At 32.0% G+C, this 26,917-nt stretch overlaps 1 protein-coding gene across 2 annotated transcripts in view; it reads left to right on the top strand.

The window, feature by feature from the left end:
• The window catches only part of eIF5B (eukaryotic translation initiation factor 5B), an 89,937-nt gene that overhangs the window by 38,696 nt on the left and 24,324 nt on the right, over nucleotides 1–26,917 (top strand). For both annotated transcript variants that reach the window (XM_074142248.1, XM_074142247.1), the window contains 4 exons: nucleotides 1,468–1,544; nucleotides 2,028–2,235; nucleotides 13,130–13,225; nucleotides 13,322–13,483. In XM_074142248.1, coding sequence (XP_073998349.1) covers nucleotides 1,468–1,544; nucleotides 2,028–2,235; nucleotides 13,130–13,225; nucleotides 13,322–13,483 — 543 coding nt within the window. The remainder of the gene's footprint in view (nucleotides 1–1,467; nucleotides 1,545–2,027; nucleotides 2,236–13,129; nucleotides 13,226–13,321; nucleotides 13,484–26,917) is intronic.

Raw genomic sequence — 26,917 nt, 5'->3', positions numbered from 1 at the left:
TACATATTTTATAACAATATTATTTAAGTAATTTTTCATTAATTTTGTTTAGAATTGATTAGATGTCACAGACCCTTATGCTGGTCATTTTCAGCTACAAAATATTTGTTCAGTGAAGAATAAGTCCATATATTACGAACATATACAGCGAACTGGCATTCTACCGGGCTGACCACTCACTACCTCTCCTCCGAAAGGGCGCTTAATCGGATGAATTTAGAAAAATGTTTCTTATAAAAGTTATTGAGCTATATGTGAGCTATAATTATACCATGTTTTAAGAAAATCGGAGAAGCGGTTTTTGGGAAAAAGTTGAAAAAGTGAAAAATCTATTCAGTAAAGTGGTACTTCCGGTGGAGCTATTTTGACCAAAAATTGACTGCCGCTTCCTCTGGTGGTACCTGAACGAAATATAAATTTGAGGTTTCTGCGATTTCTCGTTCCTGAGATATAGTGCATAAACTCGTTACAGAGCAGTAAATTCAGTACAAACCTATGCCTTCAAAGACCGATGGGTTAGAGAACAGCAAATTCCAGGAATTACTAGATCTCTAACCCATCGTGCCTTAGCGCCGCCTTTTTAACATCACTTCTCTTTCTCTTATAATATCTCTAACAAACTGAATGCGATAGGTTTTCGTCGGCAATTTTTGGCTAGACTGACCATGATTATTAACTTTATTTCCAATTTAATATTTAACATTTAACACGCACTTTCACACAACTTTTATTATTAATACGTTCGCTGTTTGATCATATTGCGAACCAGAATTTTTACCTGGTTCTAGTGGTTGGTTTATATTACACAATACATTTTAATGAAACTGTTTTAGAAAATATCTAATGAGCATACTCACACGACTTTCTAGTACCACTACCAATGTAGTTAGGTTTTCTTGTAAACAAGAATTTTTACCTGGTTTTAGTGGTTGGTTTATATTACACAATACATTTTAATGAAACTATTTTAGAAAATATCTAATGAGCATACTCACACGACTTTCTAGTACCACTACCAATGTAGTTAGGTTTTCTTGTGAACAAGAATTTTTCCCTGGTTTTAGTGATTGGTTTATATTACACAATACATTTTAATGAAACTATTTTAGAAAATATCTAATGAGCATACTCACACGACTTTCTAGTACCACTACCAATGTAGTTGGGTTTTCTTGTGAACAAGAATTTTTACCTGGTTTTAGTGGTTGGTTTATATTACACAATACATTTTAATGAAACTATTTTAGAAAATATCTAATGAGCATACTCACACGACTTTCTAGTACCACTACCAATGTAGTTAGGTTTTCTTGTGAACAAGAATTTTTACCTGGTTTTAGTGGTTGGTTTATATTACACAATACATTTTAATGAAACTATTTTAGAAAAAAATCTAATGAGCACACTCACACGACCTTCTCGTACCAAAAAATAAATTGTACAATCAAACTTACTCTTTTGTTGCAGTACGCTAACATCAGGATAGGACCTGTCGTGAAGAAGGACGTTGTAAAAGCCTCCACCATGTTGGAGCATGACAGCCAGTAAGTACTACTTCTTTCTCATACAGTGCGTAATACTCGTACAAAAAAATAAATAAATAATAAAGTATTTGAGCCGTTCACAAATCGATTAATGCCACTTTTTGAAATATCTTAAATTTAAGTGTCAAAGCACTTGGTACAGTCATAACTTTTGAAATTTATAATTTATAATAAATTTTCCAAATAATAAAGATTAACCATTAAACGACAAAACATTTTTGGTCATTGAATAATAAATAATATATTACAGAAACCATTTTAATTAACTCAGTGCTCTAATGTAAATCTTATCAATAATTCAACTCAAATTCAGTAGCAGACTCCAAATGATAACGGTAAATGTATTTGAATTTATATTATAAACAGGAATTATAAAAAACTATGTTGTTTTATGAAGTTGATCGAGTTGTGCAGCGAACGGCTCATGTATGTATATATTAGCTTATATATAAGTTGTTAGCTGAGAACTGTTTGCTTTTTTAGATACGCTGTAATATTAGCATTTGACGTAAAGATTGAACGTGATGCGCAAGACATGGCCGATAATTTAGGTGTGAAAATTTTTCAAGCCGATATTATTTATCATTTATTTGATAAATTTATCGCATATAGAGAAGAATTGAAAGCGAAAAAACGAGAAGAATATAAAACAATCGCTGTATTCCCTTGTAAACTGCGAATTCTTCCTCAGGTTAGTTAGCAACAACAAAATTTGTTCATATTTTTTGTATTTATTACTCAAGTAGTTCATGTTTTTAAATAGTTTTTGTATTGTTTGAGCACATTTTCTGGTGGTATCTTTCGAGTAATATGTGCTCCACCAGGCGTGTCGTGATAATTTAGCAAGGTTACGGTCGTAAGTTTGGGTTTAAGCACAACTAGGAACCTAATTGTCTTAAGATATAGTTTTGATTGACCCTTAAACTGCGGTATCGAGGTGACTTTTTTTTTGGACCTCTGGTGATGGGTTCTTTGGGGGTGAAGTAAGAGATTTTTTGTATCCCATTATTTTCCGGAATGAAATTTATGCTGAACAAGAGGAAATCCTGAGAAGTGGCCTTATAAATAAGGATATCCATATTTTCTCTTGATAACTAAGCTGCTTTCATAGTACTTACAAATTGTGGGAAACTTCCTCATCGAAATTGTCATTTAAAAGAAAGATGCTTGGGTCATGCTGGCATCAGGAGTGGTGAAATTAATGATCAGCTGGTCAGGAACATTTATCGGGCCAAAATCTATCCTTGGAAATCTTACCAAAGGCACTGTGCAAGCAGGTAACTGTAATTGTGTTCCTGGAATCCAACATAGTAAAAGACGTATGCCTGATATAGGTAAAATCACTTCTGTAATAACTTTAGGTAACTGTAATTGTGTTCCTGGAATCCAACATAGTAAAAGACGTATGCCTGATATAGGTAAAATCACTTCTGTAATGACTTTAGGTAACTGTAATTGTGTTCCTGGAATCCAACATAGTAAAAGACGTATGCCTGATATAGGTAAAATCACTTCTGTAATGACTTTAGGTAACTGTAATTGTGTTCCTGGAATCCAACATAGTAAAAGACGTATGCCTGATATAGGTAAAATCACTTCTGTAATGACTTTAGGTAACTGTAATTGTGTTCCTGGAATCCAACATAGTAAAAGACGTATGCCTGATATAGGTAAAATCACTTCTGTAATGACTTTAGGTAACTGTAATTGTGTTCCTGGAATCCAACATAGTAAAAGACGTATGCCTGATATAGGTAAAATCACTTCTATAATAACTTTTTTTTGGGTCTGGGAAACGTTCAAAACGTTCAAATCCAATTACTACTCAAAATAACTAGCCTACACTTAAACTGCCAAAGTTAAAAGGTGGAATAAAATATAATAAAGTATCCACTTTATTTATGACGTCAAGGGGTATCTTGGCGTTTGAATGTGTTATCAATAGAACTAGTAGATATTTGATAGACGTCAGTTTGATAAAATTGCTTTAGCTTGATAACAAAATTTCCCAGATATCCTGTCGCTAAGAACAATACGAGTATTCAGAAATGTTCGTTTAAATCAGAGAACTGTAAAACTAATTCCTATCCAAAAATCAGATTTTTTGTTTTTCCCTCAATAAACCTTTGATGTCATTTATTTTTTTTTAAATTTACGGATGTTGTTCGTTATGATGATTGTCTGCTGTAAGGAAATTTCCTGCAAGCTGTTATACCTCCTTCACTGATAGTACTGTAATTTGGTTTTGGAATCAAAGAACTGGTGCCCTCCAGGTTCGCTGAAAGTAAAGTTATTAACTTCTCTCCCGCTAGGAATGTGTGCCATTAACCTGAAACATATAGTAGTATTACGAAACTTAAATTAGATTGGATTAGAACATTGGTAGGATTTGAATTAGAAAATTGGTTGGATTTGGAATAGAACATCGGTAGGATTTGGATTAGAATATTGGTAGGATTTGGAATAGAACATTGGTAGGATTTGGATTAGAATATGGGTAGGATTTGGAATAGAATATTGGTTGGATTTGGATTAGAATATTGGTAGGATTTGGAATAGAACATTGTTAGGATTTGGAATAGAACATTGGTAGGATTTGGATTAAAATATGGGTAGTATTTGGAATAGAACATTGGTAGGATTTGGAATAGAACATTGGTAGGATTTGGAATAGAACATTGGTAGGATTTGGATTAAAATATGGATAGGATTTGACATAGAACATTGGTAGGATTTGGATTAGAACATTGGTAGCATTCATTTTGTTTTCCTTAATCTTACTAGAAAAACCTACCATTTTATTTTTTCCTTTAACAATTGTTTTCTTCCGGTTATCTTCTCAATATATCCAAGTACATAATTTTCAAGGCACTAGATTTGCAAGAACTCTCAGCTTAGTGGAGGTCCTAGACTCGCATGGATGGCATCCCTGTCCACTGTGTCTCTTTACTAGATGTCGCTTAGATCACAATAACGAATTCCCGTAGGATTTTCTCCTGTTTTTTTCCTCCCTCAGGAGATTCCCTTTAGCTCCCCCCTCAAATCCTAGTTATCAGAGGAATTCCAGGATCTGCGTGTATTCCAAGGAAGGTATATCCTTCTCTAGCAATTGCTTATCTATCCTCCAGGGGTCTAAATTTTCTTTCTGTTGTTTAATGGCATCTCACAGGAGATGAATTGGAATTTCCTCTACTTCTCCTCAGGTTTTTATTGGTGCCATCACGTTTCAGACTCATCTTTTTCAGATACCCATGTTGAATGATTTCACAGATTGGGATACCAGGAACCACCTTAGAAATTAAGTACCCTTTGCCAGAAGACAGCCTTCAGTTTTACTGTGCTTTATAGTGCGTCGGCCCCCTAAAGTCTCGATTATTCTAGTTGGCAGCAACATGTCCACATCCAACGGAAAGTTGTTCCCTCCATCCACCCTTCTTTTAACCAACATTCTTTCAACAACCTCTCAAAAGGTGTTATCAAAAACCTTGCTTTATGCCCAGAAAGTATTATTCAAATCTGGGGATCCTCTCCGTTTTGGCCAAAACATTATTAAGTAATTGCAATAGAAGAGACAGGCGTCTTAAACTAGAATTGTTGATTTCTTTATTTTCTTTTATTAATCCAAAAAAGAAAGACGTACAGGCTTTCAAAATTTATTTGCAATGAATTTAGTATGATGTATTGTTAAAACATTTCCTTTTACTTTCACAATGGGCATTATTTTTATGAACGCTATAAAACCGTAACTTCCTTCAAGTGATAAAGAGATTAGGTTTGCTTTTGTACCATTGTAATTAAATAGTTTATTTTATGGTTGCTAGCTCCGCAAGTTTATTTTTATTACCCTGATACTGGATGCAATTCCCTTTCCAGTATTCTTTTAATGTGCACTATTTAATTAGGGAATTTAGTAGAAAATGAACTATCTTTATAAACAATTTATGTTATTCTCTCATTTCTCCTACAATATCTTAATTCTCGTTCTTTTCATCGTTCGCTTATTTTGATATTAATCTTTATTTTTATTGCTGTACTTATTTTAATCTACTAAAGTTAGTTGAAATGATTTTTTATTTTATTTTAATTTTATTGACAATAATTTTTAAAGAGTAATATTTAACAACCAGTAAAATATCTTTACAGATTTAAGCCACTGTTTTATGAGCGTAAAACGTATATATTTTTATTTCTTAGCTTTTATTGAGTATTATATATGCAGTTTGGTCTGGTATTATGGTTACTGGTTACACACAAATGATACATTTTATGGTATTGTTACTGTTTTGGGGGCAGAAATTCACATTTTATTAACTGTTACATTATACTTATTATTAATTATTAATAAGATAGAGCCATTTCTAGCAAACATAAAAACCATATTTATAAAACTATTATTCGTCTGGTATGGATATTTAGACCTGGTTAGTGAACTGGAAACAACAGTAATCATGTTCAGAGTTTAGAAGAGAAAACAAGTACTTGAACAAAAATTCATATAGTTTGTATTTACTACAAATTACAATTTTACACACAACTGCACTGTTGAAAAAGATAAGAATGTGAACAAGCCTTAACTTAACCACCCTTTCAACCCACAAACAGATAATCCTTATATCGGAATCTGGAATTAACCAATACAACTAGGTGTCTTACAAATAAACTTCCCTTATCTGTTAGACTTGCTTTTTCAAAATTTTCTATTGTACCCTATTTGAAACTAAGCAAATTATCCATCGATTATAAAAATAGTACTTGTTTAAAATATTTCCCTACATTTTCTCAAATATTTTAGAGAGATCAGATGTAAATGTTTAAAGTGCAATTTGTAACCTTTGACTTCCTTATTTTAAGACAATCTTCTTCAAAAAAAAATTGACTACTGGTCCATCTAAAAGAGTTTTTCAATGAATTAAACAACTTGATAAACTAACACTGTTGAGTGCTCGTGAACACGTTTTTTCTTGCAAAACAAACGTAAGTTTCTCATACGAAGATAAAAGGAATCCTGCGCAAATGATATACCGTTTGAAAGCCCATCAGACAAGGAAACTTTTACTAAAAAGTGGCCAGCACCTAGGTCTGATAATGATCACATGAGGGCCTAATGAGTTTTCTTCAAAAATTTTCGATTACTTTTATTTTTCCAGTATCCAGGAGGAAGATTGAGGCTGTTTGGAGAATAACTTATGCTTCGAAATGGTCTCAATTTTTAGAAAATTTATCCGTCTTTCTAACCGTGTCATCAGAATCGAATTCGGACTAAAACTTTCTGAGTAATAACATTTTTATTGCAAAAAAGTAACGTTTTTAGGGAAAAAAATTAAAGTGACGTCACTCAAGAACAGTGGAAAATATGAAGTTGGCCAATACGTCATTGAACTCCACTTTAGATGCCCTGCACACAGTAGGCCTGTGGACATTACTTACTGGTTCACCCTGTATATCGTTACCCTAACTATAATAATCCAAAAAAAAAATTCTAAGCTGACTTTAGCACCCTCTGGAATTTGTCCACGGGGCTGCCGCCTCCTTAGTCTGCCCCATTTTACGGCCCTCTTTATCCTACACCCACCTCAATCTCAGAATTTTTATCGTCACAAATGGCGGACGTTCGTTTTTTTTTTTTTATAGCAGAAGCCAACTTTTATTTCCATATGTCAAAAACTAGTAACAGTTCATCTTACGCCCTAATTACTCGTGTTATTCACTCGCTAGATTATCCTTGATTTGATTACCTCCTTAAACCTCACTTTTTTAACACTAATATTAGTAAAATTTGACGTAGTCGCAGTACTTTCAATTCCAATTAAAAGCGAAAGTAAAAACTAAAGAAAGAATAGTCAACTGGGATACTAAGAAACTGATATTACAGGAAATACACATTCATAAAGTCATATCCTGTGTCCTGTTTGATACTGAACAATGAAAATACATTGATTTAGTCCTTCGATGGCTCGTATAAATGAAATAAAAAAAAAATATATATATATAAGTGTATAAAAAAAAAGTGCGATTGTTGCCTACACAACTCAGGCTTAACGGCCGGAAGCTGGAATAGCAACAAAACAAGTTTATAAACAAGAGGGACAGACGAGTGATACAGAGGGGAATAGCGAATCTGCGGCGACTATATCACCCTGGCCGAGGGGAACACCAACTGGGCATTAACCTTGACATCTCCAATCAAATAGGTGCAATATTTTTATTGTATCATAATAAATTGATCCAAATATATAAAGCAGAATGTGCTAGACAAAATTTTATCTAATGCCTAATTATTTAATTGAAACGTCTAATCAATTTAGGCAGTTTATGCAATATGTATATATTTTATTAATTTAAAATTAATAAAAATAGTCTATTGCGTAAAATTAAATCAATTAAATAGATTGCACCAATTTTACGTTTTTCAAATTAAATAGCCATAGTTAATAATATAACAAATACGCAGAGGCGCCACGATAGCCAAGCGGTAAAATGCGAGACCCGCAAAGCTAATATGTATTGTGGTACTAGGTTCGATTCTCCCCGGTCTAGGCCTTAGATTTTTATTTAATGGTTAATAAAAAGAATTTGGATTAAAGTATGTTTGCTAGTTCTCGCCTCCGTCCACGATCCTTAATTTGGTAGTTAGACGTAACAATACTCGTTTTAAAAAAATAATAACAGTAATAGCAAAGGGTAGGGATTAGCTATGCGGTTAGCGTACTGGACTCCCACGCGGAGGTCCCGGGTTCGAATTCAAGCTGCTGACCCTTAGATTTTCTCTTCCTAGGAGCTTTTTACAGCTCACTATCCGGTGATGGACAGTGTTATCTGTAACGAGAGAACACTGTCCGGAGGCCGGCAGTGCACTGGAAAAAGCTCCGGGTGCCAATAACCTTAGATGTTGACGCGCCTTAAATCGTTAAAAAAAATAATAATAATAAATTTGGATTTAGAGGTCCTCAAAACGGATATATCTGGTGGTAATTCAAAATCCAAAATCTGCAGGATAACAATACTTCCTCTTAGTAGAGTATTCCTTGTATTTTTCTTAAATAAATTGACTCCCCTCTTCCCGAAGAGTAATACTCTAAAATAAGTACATCCCTCTTAATTAAATTGCTGAACAGAAATTTCAATAAGCAATGAACGATCCTTGAGTGTATACAAGCGTAGAGAATATTACGAAAGGCGAAGTAAATGCAATGAAAACAGGTGTTACATTTGTGGTTTGGATGTAGGATGTACATGAGAATGACGAGTGGGCTGTGTACATCCTGTTTGGTGTTCCATACTTGTAGTACACTGGATGGCCAGCTTTATTGTGGAATTGTTAACTTGTCTTCTACACTTACATCAAATTTTAAGTCATTTGATTTTTGTCGCAATCGTTTTAATTGTATTCCTGACCGGTTTCGGATTTATATCCATCAGCAGTGGTGAAGTGTATCATTTTGATGTAAGAGAATTCGACTTCACCTATGTTTCCAATTTTCCTGACAACAAAATAGAGTCCCCAAGCCCGCAGAAGTAGGATGTAGAGGAGTTATTTACAGAAACGTTGGCTACCCAAAGTTGATAACCTTCTCTAGTGGTATAATTCAGGTATTGTATAACCTGCAACGATTCTCCTACAGTATGAAGCGTTCCCAAGCCCGCAGAAGTAGTGGGTTTAATGGGTTCTTTACAGAAATGATGGCTACCCAAAGTTTGTCACCTTCTCTAGTGGCACAATTCAGGTATTGCATGATCTGCAACGATTCTCCTGCAGTATGAAGCGTTCCCAAGCCCGCAGAAGTACTGGGTAAAGGAGTTCTTTACAGAAATGATGGTTACCCAAAGTTTGTCACCTTCTCTAGTAATTAAATTTGGTGGTACGTAAATGTCAGCAGTTTTCGTGACTGCCGTAACAGTGCAATGGCGGGTCTTCAAGCGAGATCCTAGGCTGAAGTAAAAATTATTGAAAATAAACTTCTGCTAGTTTATAATGCAATTAAGTTATCATAATGATGCTAGCAACAATTCACCTTTAAAATGTTAGAATGATTAGATAAATATATAAACGTTATTTGTATTTATAAATTTATCCTTGAATTTGTATCATTTAAATTACATTTATCATATTTGAGTCTGTAGTTTAGTTAATACAAGTTCCGTGCTAGTTACTTCCCCATCATCTCCTAGAATACCCTTCATCATCCCACATGATACGATATTCCCAATTAAGTATCCTTCACCTAAGCTAACACATACCCGCATATTGACGTCCGGGCACCCACACTCGTAATTTCGAATCTAGTCCCTACATGGGCTCGCATTGTATTCTTTATTTTAGAAAATGTCAAATTTACATTTTTGTTTTTTACTTTCTCTTGTATCTAATTAAAGAGAAAGCCCCCCCTCCAAAGTACGTGAAAAACTGGCCCACAAACTAAAATATATTTGGATGTCAAACGCTTAAAAAAAAATTGTTGTAAAAGAAATACTTTCTTTTTCTAAATTGCGTATGTAAATAACTTTAAAGGCGCCACGATAGCCGAGCGGTTAGAAGCGAGGCCCGTAAAGCTAATATGCAGTATTGGGTTCGATTCCCCCGGTCTGGGCCTTGGATTTTATTTAATGTTAAATATGAGAACTTTATAGTAAAGTACTATTGCTTGTCGCGTTTGTCTACGACACGTAGTTTGGTAGTTGGTTGTATCGTAAAGCCCATCTGAAGAAATAGACATTACTTTAAAACAACTTTAATAGTAGCAAAATAAGTTAATGAGATTGTTAATCTGGTGAAATGAACGACATTGTTTTCGACTCATCATAATCTAAAACTTTGCGCATGATTAGTGAAGAAAGGTCCGTGGAGTAGTTTGACCTTGATCCGCCAATTCAGTTTTCTCCAAATAAAAGTACAGAAAAAAAGGCATTTTCCATTTCTGGAATAATTTACGCTTTGTAATTGTAAATTCCTGACCGGTTTCGGATTTACATCCATCAGCAGTGGTAAATGTAATATTTTGATGTAAGAGAATTCAACTTCACCTATGTTTCAAATTCTCCTGACAACAAAATAGAGTACCCAAGCCCGCAGAAGTAGTGAGTTTAATGGGTTCTTTACAGAAATGATGGCTACCTAAAGTTCGTCATCTTCTCTAGTGGTACAATTCAGATATTGCATGATCTGCAACGATTCTCCTGCAGTATGAAGCGTTCCCAAGCCCGCAGAAGTAGTGGGTTTAATGGGTTCTTTACAGAAATGATGGCTACCCAAAGTTTGTCACCTTCTCTAGTGGCACAATTCAGGTATTGCATGATCTGCAACGATTCTCCTGCAGTATGAAGCGTTCCCAAGCCCGCAGAAGTACTGGGTAAAGGAGTTCTTTACAGAAATATGATGGCTACCCAAAGTTTGTCACCTTCTCTAGTGGTAAAATTCAGGAGTAGCATGATCTGCAACGATTCTCCTGCAGTATGAAGCGTTCCCAAGTCCACAGAAGTAGTGGGTTTAATGGGTTCTTTACAGAAATGATGGCTACCCAAAGTTTGTCACCTTCTCTAGTGGTAAAATTCAGGAGTAGCATGATCTGCAACGATTCTCCTGCAGTATGAAGCGTTCCCAAGTCCACAGAAGTAGTGGGTTTAATGGGTTCTTTACAGAAATGATGGCTACCCACAGTTTGTCACCTTCTCTAGTGGTAAAATTCAGGAATAGCATGATCTGCAACGATTCTCCTGCAGTATGAAGCGTTCCCAAGTCCACAGAAGTAGTGGGTTTAATGGTTTCTTTACAGAAATGATGGCTACCCAAAGTTTGTCACCTTCTCTAGTGGTAAAATTCAGAAATAGCATGATCTGCAACGATTCTCCCTCAATATGAAGCGTCTTGCTCAATATGAATGCCTTGCGAGTCTTTTAAGAAGGCTTCCCAGATGCCAGACATATTTTTGATTTCTTATTTTATAAAAGTCTTAGATAAAATATCAAATTGTAATTGAAGAAGCAATTTTTTTGAAGGAAACATCAATGATATAAGGATTTAAACCTTGGGATTGATAGTTATAAATTGTTTCTTTAGTGTGCTTCCCACGGCAGCAAGCAAAACCTACGTACAAAGCTAACAGGTGGGGCCTAAGTGGGTTGGAGATTACTGGCATTTCTGGAATTTCATATGGGCGTTTTATATTGTAGGGGAACCAGATGGTTTTAACTTTTTAAAATATTTTTTTTTTATTATTTATAATATATAAAAAAAGAAAATGTTTATATATAAACATAATACAACGGGGACAAAACACCATGTTGATATTTTACAGTCTTCAAATAAATTTAATATAATATGAGAATTGCGATGAACTAAAAAAAATTAAATAAAAATCTTGTTAACATGGTTGTAAAATTATTGCCTAAAAGTAGTAAAATCTGCTCTTTTTATTGCTGTTAAGAATTGGCTTTTCACTTATCTTTGTTAAAGATACATGTTTGTTTTCTTTTTATCTTTTTTGGCAATAATTTTTATTTTTATTATAATTTAAAGGTTAACCGTGTTCACTACTTTATGATTAGGATAAAAACACCTATAAGAGGCGTTTTTTTTTTTTTTTTTTTTTTTAAAAATCCTCTTTTATCGAGGGGTCTATCTTGATTATAATTATTAGATCTGAAATTTAAATTCTTTCAATTTTAATTAGGTTAGCTTAAAGTGAAATAACTGGAGAGCTAGGTGAAACTTTGTTAGTCCCAATAGGGAAAGATTGTATTTTTTATTTTCTCCTACTTGTTTATTTATTCTTAAGTAAGAGTATCTTATCTAAAATAGTTAGATTTTCGAAAATAGCTCTATTATAATATATTGTGTAATTTAAGGTAACTACTATTTGGTAAAAATACTAGTTTACTAGAAAACCCAACTACATTGGTAGTGGTAACAGGAATTCGAGTGAGTGTGCTCATTAGATGTTAAATATTAAATTGGAAATAAAGTTAATAATCATGGTCAACTGAGCCGAAAATTGCCGATAAAAATTGCATTCGGCTTGACCGAGAGAAACGAGAAAAATGTAATATTAAAAAGACGGCGCTAAGGCAGGATGGGTTAGAGATCTAGTAATTCCTGGAATTTGCTGTACTCTAACCCATCGGTCTTTGATGGTCTAGGTTTGTACTGAATTCACTTCTCTGCAGTTAGTTTATCCACTATATCTCCGGAACGGATAATCGTAGACATTTCAAATTTGATATTTAGTTCAGGTGCCACCAGAGGAAGCGACAGTCAAGTTTTGGTCAAAATGGGTGCACCGGAAGTACCACTTTACTGAATAGATTTTTCACTTTTTTAACATTTTGTTTAAAACCGCTTCTTCGATTTTCTTGAAACTTGGTATAATTATAGCTCATAAATAGTTCTATAACTTTTATAGGAAACATTTTTCTGAAATCATTCGACTAAGGGCACTTTTGGGGGAGGGGGATGGTTAGGAAATCAAAACCAATTTTTAACTGATGATCGTTTCCCATCTATAAGAGCTGTAGATAATTAATTTTCATTATCTTTTGGAAATACCATTTTTTTTTTTTTTTCATTTAGTAGATAATGTTTTTGATTACAGTTTGTGTTCAATTCACGTGATCCTATCGTTGTTGGAGTCATTGTAGAAGCAGGTATTGTCAAAGAAGGAACGCCCATTTGTGTGCCAAGTAAAGAGGTGACTTATTATTATTATTGTTATAAAAATATTTTTTCAAACAATAATTGAAAAAACAAATAAATAACTTGCCAATTAACAATAATTTATTTTTAGTTCGTCGAACTGGGAATTGTTACTAGTATTGAAAATAATCACAAAGCAGTGGGTAGTGCGCGTAAAGGTCAAGAAGTTTGCATTAAAATTGAGCCAATACCTGGGGAATCACCAAAAATGTTTGGCCGACATTTTGATGAAAAGGATTTCCTTGTGTCAAAGGTTAGTAATTTGTTTTTATTATTTAATTATCTAATCAAAATTTTCGGGGTAAATTAGTTCTGGGATTCATTAACTCGAAAAACTATTCGAAAATCTTCTATTTCTATTTACCAATTTCCTCAATTAAATCAAAGCCTTGTGAGCTGGTCTTAAAATATTCTAAGAATTCACAGAAATATGTCCTCGCGTATTGGTCATTTTGCTTTATCAAGAAAATTATGTTCATGGTTGTTCTACCATGGCTACCAAATAAAACAAGATGAAAACAATTGTCTGAATCCAAACTGATGATGAGGAAGGATTTTTTTGAAACTTTCAAGGAATTGAAACGTTTCATTAGGAGCTTTTTAAGGATTCAAAATAGAATATAATGAATAAAGTAGTAGAATATTTTTAGAATATTGGGAGGCGAGATATTGGCCCGGAGTATTGATCTAAAATAAATAAAACTGTCACAGTTATATTTGGTGGTTATATTTATAAAACTCACACTAATAATCTAATAATGAATTTGTCTTTTGATATACACGCGAGTTGAATTACAGTTTTCTTGGTCAGGGTTAATGATCTAATTCATAATTGAATTGGGCTAAAGAATTGTGTTTGTGCTATATAGCAAAAAGAAAACCTCTTAAAAATTATTTCTCGAATAATTTATTTAATCTTTTATAAATAAAGTGTGAATAAGCTATAAAAGCTGCTACAAGAAATCAAAAACCAAAACAAACCATCTTTTATTTAGTGTTGAATCACTTTAAAAGTAAAACGCATATATCTCTAATCTATGTTTCCTGTCTGAAATAAAATTATTTCATTCTGTTGTCCTTAACTTCTCTCGTTATGTATCTATAAATAATACAGTCTGAATAGAGATAAAGGACACAATAAATTTAGTGACACTATAACTTAGCAAATAAATACTGTAGAGCAAAAAAAAATATGAGTAGTTGCTGCTATCTTTGAAGTGCAAGGTTATGTGACCCAGTTATTTGTTGTCGTAGCGATGTTTAGGCAGGATTATATTTACTTATCCAATAATATTCTCCAACTTATCTGTACTTCTCTTCTGTTATTTTTTGTTTATCTATTTCAATAACTTTAATATTATTATTATTGACTATTTATTATTATTATTATTATTGCTACTTTATTATTATTAACTATTATTATTGCTACTTTTTATTATTAATATTATTATTATTAACATAATGTTATTGATTCCTCAAGTTACTAGTATTTTGATGATTATTCAAATATCTTCAGCAACTGTTATTATTTACTATAGAAATCATTTATAATAACTCAATAAAATAAACAGTTTCTAAGTAAACAGGCAAAATTTTAAGAGTGTTCATTCTTAACACAAAATTTGTGGGCAGAGTTATACTGGGACCTTATCACAGTTTTAGAGCAGCCTCCTTTTCTTTCTGAGTGTTGAACATTTTTCTCGAGTATTGCCGTACTGGTTGAACTTTAATATTTTCCAGTAAAATATCATTTTGTGCCATTATCTTATTATTATTTTATTGTTCGTTTTAAGAATTTTAAAACTAACTATTTACTTTGACTTTTTCCTGTTTTCTTTATATCTTTGAACATGATTTATTTATTCGGTTGCAACCGAATTTTATAATTCTCTATAATTACAAAACATCTTGCCATTGGATTGCAAAACAATTTATGACGCTTATGAACTTAAAGGAGAATTCAAATTGTATAACTTTTGTTTAAAATATTAAGCTAAGTTCAAAATAAGGTGCCAAATCTTTGAGAACATACGCAAATCACAGCCATACCGATAGATAGCCAAGTTAAATAAATGAAGCGAAATAATCACAAGTTAACTAGTTATATACACCTACTTTGTAGCGTCGCTAATTAAAGGTTAATAATTTTCTTAGCAAAAAGAGAAGTGGAAAGTTGCTTCTTTCCAAAATAATAAAATTGGAATAAATAAAATAAGCATTGGAAAATGGATGTACTTTAAGAAATTTGGTAGGCGAAGTTTAAACGAAAAATTTATTGATTAATAAAAGCTTAACTTCTAGTCAGATCTTTTTTTTACTGGCCAGTCTAAAATTGTTGATCCAAATATGCAGCGGAAATCAATCATGTAGCGTCATATATGCTTCTATTCACAGGAAGTATTAAAATTGCATCTTTAAAAATAAAAGTTTCCGTCATAACTGGATTTCCTTCTCATTTCATTGACGTTTCCCTTCATTTGGACTTCCGTTAGTATAAATTAACCGTAAACCTTTTTCCTTGCGTAATGATTGCTTGCAAGTAACTTTAGATTTCTTCCTTTTCATCTGTTTTCTAATTTTAAAATGCAGTTCTTGTGCTTTTGTCGTTCAAACATTTTTCATGAATTATTTTAACTATGAGTTTAGTGGTTTCCTCTAATATCTCGAATTCCTTGGTCAAGAAACTAAGGGATGAATACTTGAAATGGAGTCCTATTTACATAAAAAAATTGTGGTAAAACGGAATATTAATTCGGTAGAAATCTGGAAGAAGAGTTTTGAGACCCAAAAATCTGGTAAAGTAAATACCAAGAGTCCAAAAATGGAGATGCGGTAAAATAGATGAAATCTACATACAAGGGGCCGACAAGGAAGTCAGTGGGAAATGTTTGCATCTGGTACTTTAGATTCTCTTTTGATTCCTTTAACCAGTTAAGCGCGCGTTTGACGTGTATACACGTTAAACCAAATCTCTATTACGGTGCGTTCGACGTTGTGAAAAATATAAAATTGCTATTAACTATAAAAACTCGAAATTTTAATAAAATACAATAAGAATATTATTTGGTGGGATGTTTCCTATATCTTACCAATAGAACTGCGGTGGGAGTCAGCCAAATGATTAGTGGTTGGTACAAGTTTGGTCTCCGCATTAGAGATTGGGAATTAGGCACACAAATAGAAGCTCTTAAACCCCTGTGCAATGCCCGTTTTTACCTCTTAGATAGAGGTTCAGACCTCAGTACGAGCATGATTTCATTTTGCACAGAATTTAAAGCTCTTTTCTTCCTTGTAAAAAGCTCTTGCGTGCATTCGTGAAGCGAGGTGCCAAATTTTGAATGAGCACAGAATGCTCTGGTAATCTCAAGCCCCAGAGATTGCAGAAAAAGTCGCTTGCAGTGACTATTACGACGTTATAAACTTTTGGCTGTTTTGCCCTGCGTTCGACGTGTATACACGTCATTGTCTGATTTTAATTCAGCACACTGTGGGTTTTTTTTAAAAAAAAACTAAATTCCACGCTTAACTGGTTAGGGGGGGAAGAAGCTTCTGTACAATGATTGACGCCATTCTTATGTTTTACGGCCAAGATCTTTACGATGACAAAAGAGACAAGAGAATTGGTACGAATACAAGATATTCCACTGGATCCATGATCAAAATCTCACTAACACCACTTCAGCACCTGTACCAAAAATAATCAAAGACCGTTATCAGTTCTCAATTGCGAATTAGCACGTAACCTACAGGAGACTTTATATCAATTAAACATGTGCAGTTTTTTCAGGGTCCTGTAATGAATAGAAATGGGTCAGGAGAAGATCATTAATGGACGCCCAAAGTAAATTAAAATCTGGGGACCCCCCCTGGTAGTACAAACTCCAAATATAAAATTTTAACTACCTACAATTATCCGCTGAAAAATTGTAATTAAAAAAACCAAATTGACATCGCTTTGCCTAATAAACTGGAAGTAAATAAATAAATCCCAAAAAATTCAGCGTACTGAAAGAATAATTTAGCGCCATTACAAAATTAAAATCCAACAAAAAAAATTGACTCGTAATTTCCACACATATATTATGCCCCCTCCATTACCCTTCCTCTACCACATTAGCATATTAATGTATAATTCCCTTCCTTCCCCACCTCTTGAATTTTCGGTTTTCATTCAGTTATTAATAAGAGTTCTTTTGAATGAAATTTATTATTATTTAAGCTATACATATAAATAAAAATAAACAAAAAGAACACCTAATTAAACCAGTACTGTTTGTAATTTAACAAAATCAGATTTTCATTTTTCAATCAGTTATTAATAAGAGTTCTTTTGAATGAAATTTATTATTATTTAAGCTATACATACAAATAAAAATAAACAAAAAGAACACCTAATTAAACCAGTACTGTTTGTAATTTAACAAAATCAGATTTTCATTTTTCAATCAGTTATTAATAAGAGTTCTTTTGAATGAAATTTATTATTATTTAAGCTATACATACAAATAAAAATAAACAAAAAGAACACCTAATTAAACCAGTACTGTTTGTAATTTAACAAAATCAGATTTTCATTTTTCATTCAGTTTATTTCTCGTTGCTAACAAATAAGTAATAGCTTCTTTTTTACCACAAAATTTTTAAACCATTCACCATTCCATAGTTAAAATAAATTAAAGAACTGTACATTACATGGGTATATTTATTTTTGTCGTATATATTTATACATGTAGTTATATTTTAGTCTTTATATACATTGCACATTGTTGACATAAGTAATCATAAAATGACCTTGTGTAGAGTGTAAAGGATTTACTCCGTCATTCATAAAAAAAAAAAAAAATAAGAAAATAAACGTCACGTACACAGTATTTATTTATTTATTTTTAAATAGATAATAATTTTATTGGTGCTGTTAGGACTATAATTTGGGTATTTGGGCAAAACGTTTTTCTAGATCCGGTTTATTTAACGAAACGACAAATAGGGTAGAGTAAAATCAAATGCGACTGTTGGAAGCGTATCCAAGCTACTTTAAATTTAATTGGTACCTTGGTGGAATGTTTAAAAGAAATCAAACAATTTAGAAGATTTGGTCTCATTATAATGCTTATATTACAAACCTAATTTTTCTATAATTTTAGACAAGTACAGGGAATATTGCACTTAACTGATTTTAAAAAAAGTAAATAACGTTATGTATAATATATTTCGGAATTCACAAAATTGATTACAAAATGTTGGTCAACAATATTTAGATAAATTCTTCTCTTTTCAAGTTATAAGAATTCTTTCTGAAATAAAATTGGGTGGCCCCCTTATGTTACTAAATTTAAAAATCAATAATGTAATTTTGTGCAATCAAACCCCAAAGATCATTGTTTAATGTGTTTAATAAGAACGAGCCGGAAACATTAATTGTTTATCAGCTGCCCAGTCTATGAAAGTTTTAGAATCCTATTCCATATAAACAAATCTCCTTAACAAAAACTTACAGTTTAAAATGTTAAGTATAAGGGTTGATTAAACGCCAAAAGGTACACAAATCAGCAAGTACCAAACATTTCATTCAAGCTTAGTTGATATAATTTAAGTAATTTTGCTGCATTAACTTTTCCTTCACATTTTTTAGAATTTATTAGATGTCACAGACCCTTATGCTGGCCAGTTCGTTCATAATATTATTTGGTTATAATTATGATAAAATGTATATTATATCTTCGTTTTTAAATAGGTACTTTATTTTAACTCTATTCCAAATTATTCTTCTGATTTATCTTTAATATGCCCTTTATTCTGAAGTTGTCACATCTTATACATGCATGTTAAAGTAGAAAAAGACAAAGTTAGAGTCGGCTACTGTTTAAATTTGAATCACGGAGGATTTAAAACAATATTTCAGACTTGAATTCGTCTTACCGAAATATTCGTGAGCACAAATAACACACAGTTAATAACAAGTAGATTATTCAACAACAATTATTCATTTCTCAATTGTAATTTAATTTTACTTACAGTAAAATACTGGAATAATTAGCTGTCCTAAAAGTATGCAATACTTATTTATTTTATATTACATAACCTATATATAACATTGTGAGAAGAACAGCTACATTGAGAGTGTGATTGAAGAAAACTATATTATTTGCGATAAAGCCAGATAATTATTACCTATTATTATAAACGTTTGACTACTACATAAAATAACAATTACTTTAATCGAAGAATAAACTTAAACAGACGATTTTTATTAAAAATAAAATAATCGAAATCATTGATGTATGTTGGTGTAAGCATTTTTTTAAAAAAGTTTTTAAATTTTGTAGCCTCGTATTTTTTTTTATTTTTTATAACGTTTTCTTTTTAACCTGTAATTAATAGTGACCCTTAGATTTTCTCTTCCTAGGAGCTTCTTACAGCTCACTGTCCGGTGATGGACAGTGTTGTCTGTAACGAGAGAACACTGTCCGGAAGCCGGCAGTGCACTGGAAAAAGCTCCGGGCGCTAATGACCTCAGCTGTTGATGCGCCAAAAAAAAAAAAAAAAAAAAAAAAAAAAAAAAAAAAATAGTTTGATTATTATAGATTAATAGATATTACAGTCAATCTACAGTGCTACTTGAACAAATTTTTTGTAGATGAAAATGGCCAGCATAAGGGTCTGTGACATCTAATAAATTCTAAAAAATGTGAAGGAAAAGTTAATGCAGCAAAATTACTTAAATTATATCAACTAAGCTTGAATGAAATGTTTGGTACATGCTGATTTGTGTACCTTTTGGCGTTTAATCAACCCTTATACTTAACATTTTAAACTGTAAGTTTTTGTTAAGGAGATTTTTGTACCTTTTGGAAAGATTTTCATTTTTGTCTTTTTTGCTAAGTTACATATCTGCTTTACTGTTTTTTTTAAATTTGGAATAAGCAATTCTGTCATTATAACCTGATAAGGTGTTAAGTAGGAACCGTAACTACCACTGGAGAGATCTTTTTAAAGAATGATTATAGTTGCGGTCCCCAAACCATCCTCAATAACAATTTTTTTGAGAAAGCCTTTTTATATAAAATAGGAAGGTATTTGTACGTAAAAAGCAAATTTAAACTGCGATTTCAGACCTTCCTTTTAAGAGGAGTAAGAAAAATAAACGGGCGATTACAGTACTTCTCCCTAAAAGGCAAAGAGGCAAAGATTTTGAATCGAACGACAATTCATTAATGTAAATAGTTTCACCCATTGATAATTTTAACGATTTCAGTACTTCCTCTTAGTAGGTGTAAGAGCATGATGGCACTTCACAGCCATGTAGAGGAGCTTTAATCACTTCTTCGTGCTAAATTTTATCAAAATCGGACAAAGCGTTATAGAAATATTGGTAATAATAGTTTTAGAAACGGCCTTACTTGGGTGGGGCAAACTCCCCTCCATATAAGGCGTAGCGACGAGACTTTTAAAGTGCAAATCTGTACAAAATTTCGATTCGAATGACACTTCATTCATGAAAATCAGTTCACTTGTCGATAATTTGAAACGATTGCTATACTTCCCCTTAACTAGTGTAAGAGCAGATCGCCGCTTTAATGTTACGTAGGGGAGCCCTAACTCTATCATCCTACCAAATTTTATCAAAATCGGGCTAAGATTTACAGAGTAATTAGTAATAATAATTTTGAAGGGGGCCTTACATACAGGGGGCTAACTCCTCTCTAATTCGGTGTACAGCGTCGAGACCCCCAAAAGGCACATCTACATAAAATTCCGAATCGAATGTCACCTCATTCATGAAAATCGGTTCTTGCGTTTAGGCGCTACGTAGTTTACAAAAAAGGTAACAACAACAAGAAGAAGAAGAAGAAGAACAAGAACAACAACAATTTCTGAAAATGCCGTTTTTGCTCATTTTCGGCGACTTTTTTCTCGAAATCTATTAGGTCTGGGGGTTGCAAAAAAATTACAGTTATAAAGGAGGGTTTGCCCTATATTTTAAAGAAAATTTGGGAATTTTATCTTTTATAGAAAAAGAGAAAAAAATTGTCAAAGTTGGGTGTTTTTTAACGTTACGCTTTTTCGTGCACTTTTTGACGATCAATCCTTATACAACTGTCCTACCGGACAGTTTTAATATAATAATCCTAAAGAAGAACTTTGTAAATTAATTAATAATCTTGAAGATAAAAATATGTACGCAATTTATAATTATTTAAAATAAGTATTAAAACTAAGATCTTACATTTAACAAAGTTTATAAAGTGAACTCCTTTGTAACAGATCCATTGTATCTCTATACAAATTAAGTTTGATTTCATTTTGTTACATTCTAATTTTCTCTTAATAGAGCAAGCAATAATCATAATTAAATTGCTTTGGTAATTTATTATATGATAAATGAAGTCAAACGATAAATCAGTTATTAACTGGCAAAACAATATTTTTACTAAACTAACTAAATAGTGGACGCAATAGTAAACGGTTTGATCAAGGCCATGTCCTGCTAGGAACGGTTCTTAAATAGTTGCAAAATTGGGATCAATTCTATACCAAACTGAAAACTATTTTGTTTAGCAGGAGTACACAAGTGCTGAATCATCTTTGTCCCAGTATCTGGGCTTAAGTGGAGTAATTACAAATTTACAAAAATGTTTTACTTGTTCATTATTATTATTTTTAATAATAAACATACAAAACCTCACTCATTCTGCGTGTATAGTACGTTTTGGAAATATACAATAGGCAAAAAAAGTATTTGCACACCCTGTTATTTTAATGTTTCATATAAAAAAAAATCGCTTTTTTTCCCAAATTACGTTTATTTAACTTCTTAAATCAAGCTCTATAAGATGATAAATATAAATATGCAAAAGAGTCAAATAAATTAAGTATAAAGAACATAATGTTATTTTATACTGCAAAAAAAGTATTTGCACAGCTGTAATTTGGGATCTCTTGACATGTAAATAAAACAAATGCCCTAACAAAAGAGGATTAACGTCACCTTTGGTACTGTCTATACTCCCTTTACTAGATTCAGTAGGTTTTATTGTGTTTTCAACTAGTGCATTGAGATGGCTCCAAAATCTAGAAAAATTCCTGTGAGTGTGAAACAGGAAGTGCTTATATTACATCGTGCTGGAAACAGTAATAGAGAAATCGGAAATAAAGTAAATTTATCGTTTTCAACAGTGAGGTATATCATTAAAAGAGGAACAACAGAAAATAAACAGCGAACAGGTCGACCAAGAGCCTTAAATGAACGGGAGAGGAGAAAGTTCGTCAAAGACGCACTGAGAAAACCAACTTACAGCGTTCAAAAACTTGCGCATGACCTGGCGTCTTGTTCAGGAAAGACGGTTACACCTCAAACAATAAGAAACGTCCTTCACAATAAAGGCATACGAGGCAGGCGACCCTTAAAAAAGCCATTTATTAGTGAGGTTAATAGGAAAAAACGTCTTGAGTTCGCCAAAGAATTTGTTAAAAAACCTGTTGAATTTCGGGAAAAAATTATTTTTTTCTGATGGAAGCAAGATTGAGGTTTTTAAACCACAAAATATAATAACAATCTGGATAAGAAATAAAACTGGTTTGAATACAAAAAATATATTAAAAACTGTTAAGCATGGAGGAGGAAATATCTTGGTTTAGGGCTGTATGGCTTACTCTGGGATGGGTAATTTAGAAGTTATTGAGGGCATAATAACAGCTCGGTCTTATTTGGAGGTGTTGCGAGGCAACTTGAAGGCAAGTGCTGTAAAATTATGTTTGGAGAACGATTTTCATTTCCAGCAGGATAACCAGCCAGAACATACGGCCAACGTTACAAAAGAATGGCTCCTTTATAATGCCCTAAGAAGATTACTGAACCCACCTCAATCACCAGACCTGAACCCAATTGAAAATCTGTGGCATATTTTGGACAGGAAAGTCCGCCAGACCTCTATTACAAGTAAGGAGCACTTAAGACAAGTGTCAGTTAATTCCTGGAACAATTTATCAGATGAGGTGACAAGAAATTTAGTTGAATCAATGCCAAGGCGTTACAAGCCGTAATTTAAGCTAAAGGGATGCACACTAAATATTAAGGACAATGTTATGATTGGTTATGGGTCAACCAAATTATTTTTTGAAATGTTTAACTAGGTGTGCAAATACTTTTTTTGCAGTATAAAATAACATTATGTTCTTTATACTTAATTTATTTGACTCTTTTGCATATTTTTATTTATTAAAACTGTCCGGTAGGACAGTTGTATAAGGGTTGATCGTCAAAAACTGCACGAAAAAGCGTAACGTTGAAAAACACCCAACTTTGACAATTTTTTTCTCTTTTTCTATAAAAGATAAAATTCCCAAATTTTCTTTAAAATATAGGGCAAACCCTCCTTTATAGCTGTAATTTTTTTGCAACAACCCAGATCTAATAGGTTTCTTATAGAGCTTGATTTAAGAAGTTAAATAAACGTAATTTGGGAAAAAAAGCGAATTTTTTTTAATATGAAACATTAAAATAACAGGGTGTGCAAATACTTTTTTTGCCTATTGTAGTTTTAAGTCGAATTCTTTGCACCAACCCGATTAATCAACCTGTAGTTGGGAAAAAAAACGGAAACAAGTCACTATGACCGGGTTAGTTTGCGAGATTAGCTAATCCTAAAAACAACCAAAGCTAGCGCAAAACTGTGACTTGGTTAAAAACACGAGGTTAATTGGACAAAATAATTCTGTTTAGCAACCGGAAACCTTGACTTGTTGCGTACAAGAAAGACTACTACAATGATTCCTTGAAATGATTCCTAAATTTTCCATTACTAAAATTAATTCCCTCTTGTTTACAAAACACCTTCGCTTTCTGTTTTGTTATAATAAACAAAAAAGTAAAAAGTTATGCTTTTATGCAATCACTCCGGAAATAAGACTAATTAGCCTTAGAAAAAACAAAAAAAATCAAAAAAACTAACCTTATTTACACCATCTGTGTACATAACATAAAAGGCCGAATGTTTTAACAGCAGCACATGCCTGCTGAATCATGTTATAAACCAAATCGTTAAACTAGTGATTCTGTTAATGCTGACTTGTACTTCTAGTAAATCTTAGTTAAGAAATAACTCTACTATAATTCAGTCCACGATTACAAAATTCAATGTTCCTTAACATCTCTTAATATCCTAAGTGAAGGTATATTTGTATTGGTGCAGATTAAGAAATTTGAATTTTGATAGGAAATATTACATTTATTGTAACTAACACATTATAATATTAATAAATTATATAAGTATCAAATACATATCAAAAGTTAAATTGAAAGCGACTAGTAATGCAATCAATTAAAATAAATTGAAAATAAAACAAAAAAAAAATCATAATTTTATTGAATGAACTCAGTTCAAATTAAAATTAAGCGTAAAATAAGCAAGGGTGTATAGATAATATCTATATTATATTATAAATTTATATATTATAATTTATATATAATATAATATAATATGTATATTTATTACAATTTATATAATATAATTTATATATAATATATAATATTATATATATTATATATAATATATAATATTATATATATTATATATAATATATAATATTATATATATTATATATAATATATAATATTATATATATTATATATAATATATAATATTATATATATTATATATAATATATAATATTATATATATTATATATAATATATAATATTATATATATTATATATAATATATAATATTATATATATTATATATAATATAATTTATAAAATTATAAATTTATTTTATTCAGGAAGTTAACAAATAGATTAAAGAATTAGGTAGAAAGTAATTCCTGTTTTGAGAGTGGCCATCTTTTTCTCGTTGTCAGCGCCGATCTTACTATTATACTTCTCCCTCTCTTTCGCAATAATAAATTATTAAATGGTCCCAGGTCTGGTAGGTTCTTCTATACAGGAACAGGATGCACTGCTATCTAGATCAAATGTGAGAAGATATGTGTCTGTTCTTCCTGTGTCCATTTAAAGCTTGCCCTGAAGCAAATGGCAGATGATCAGTTTGCTATCTATCTTGGAACTAGAGGGAAAAATTCTTTCGTAGCACTTCAGTGGTTGAAAAGACAATGTAACTTCCTTTTCATTGCCTTCATTTCCGCCGTCTACCTTGATCCAATTCATCTTAATTATTAACAACTAACAATTAAGATGCTCTAACTGGACTGTAACTTTTTTTTTTTTTTGAAAAATACAAAACTGCTTACAATTGTTCTCATCTAATATCTTAGGAAATGGTCAAATTCTAAAATGAAATATGCAAAGAGTATTATATCTTGTTGACAACATCAAAATTCTCATTGACTTTTGATGAATCATTTCGGATAAGTTGGTATTTTTTTTGTGAACTTACGTTTACGTATTTTTTATTTTATTGTTGAAGAACAAATTATATAGTTTTATTTCGACACCATTTATGTATTATATGGTAGTGGAGGGGGGCAGATTTGAACAGAATTTTCTGTTACAGAGTGCACAGAATCGTATTATTGAACCTTTTTATTTTGTTTTCTACAACTTTCAAGTCTTCTGAACAGATCTATATCAATAAACAGTTGGTACTTCACTTACATATCTATATTTTTTTCATTTAAAAATGTTGTGTCAAATGTTAGTATCTGCCCCTCAGGTGGGGTGGGCTACCTTTGAACACAATATAAAATAGAAAGAAATGATATTACTTTACTCTGAATCTACCTTCTATCAGTTATTTCTCTCACTACTACATTACTTTCTCTTTTAAACCACTGAAATCTAGTTCAAAAATCAAGAATGGCTCAGTTCGGAATGTTGTACCCGAAGTGTGATGGGTTTAGGAAGTTTGAACAAAATATTCGGTTTGTTGCGCTTCTTAATGTAGCTTCGGACCACTTGCCCCTTCTCTGCGATTAGACAAAAAAAATAAGTCACAAACTTGCAGGTCGGTAGGGCGGCACATTTTAACTGTGATGTTGCAATGTGCCCCCTCTCCTTCCATAAGAGAAAATATAATATCCAACATTTATTGCAAGCAAATAGACTTCTGTAAATACCAGGTTTAGAAATACGAATTCCATATTTAGTTAATATGGACTAACAATACTTACACCTTGTCCACTACAATCTTCACAATACACTTCCCAAAGCTGCAACAAAAATTTTACTTCCACCTTACAAAATATAACATTCCTCAATTCTGGACTTTACAAACAATGAAAACGAAGGGAAACTCTGTCAATTATACAACAGGTGTACCACAACATATGGAGAAAATTACCAATCATAAATGTTTTAAATATTTGGCAAGCAATTAAAATTGTTCAAAGGTGCCCCCCCCTCTCACCTGTATTTACATCTTACTATTGTACAAAAATTTGGCCCTCGTAATGAAGCAAAAATTGGTAGGTGGCCCAAAGGAAACCCGCCCATAGATACATATATAATCGTAAATTTTAAACAATAATGCAGAACTTCTCAGTTGCAAATTAGTAAATAAGTAAAATGCGTGGAAAGAGTATGTAGTATATACACATAAATATATAAATAAAAGTTAAAAATAGTATATATGAGATAAACTAGATAAGAAGTAATACAGTGTTATCTTTTGAGTGTAATAATAATATTAAATACATACAAAAGTGTATTATTTTAGAGTTGTACACTTAC

The sequence above is a fragment of the Rhodnius prolixus genome, unplaced genomic scaffold, assembly GCF_049639745.1.
Source record: "Rhodnius prolixus isolate KJV_2025 unplaced genomic scaffold, Rpr scaffold_6, whole genome shotgun sequence".
NCBI lineage: Eukaryota > Metazoa > Arthropoda > Insecta > Hemiptera > Reduviidae > Rhodnius > Rhodnius prolixus.
The sequence above is the reverse complement of the archived record's forward strand: the minus strand, read 5'-3'. Positions and strand labels throughout refer to the sequence as shown.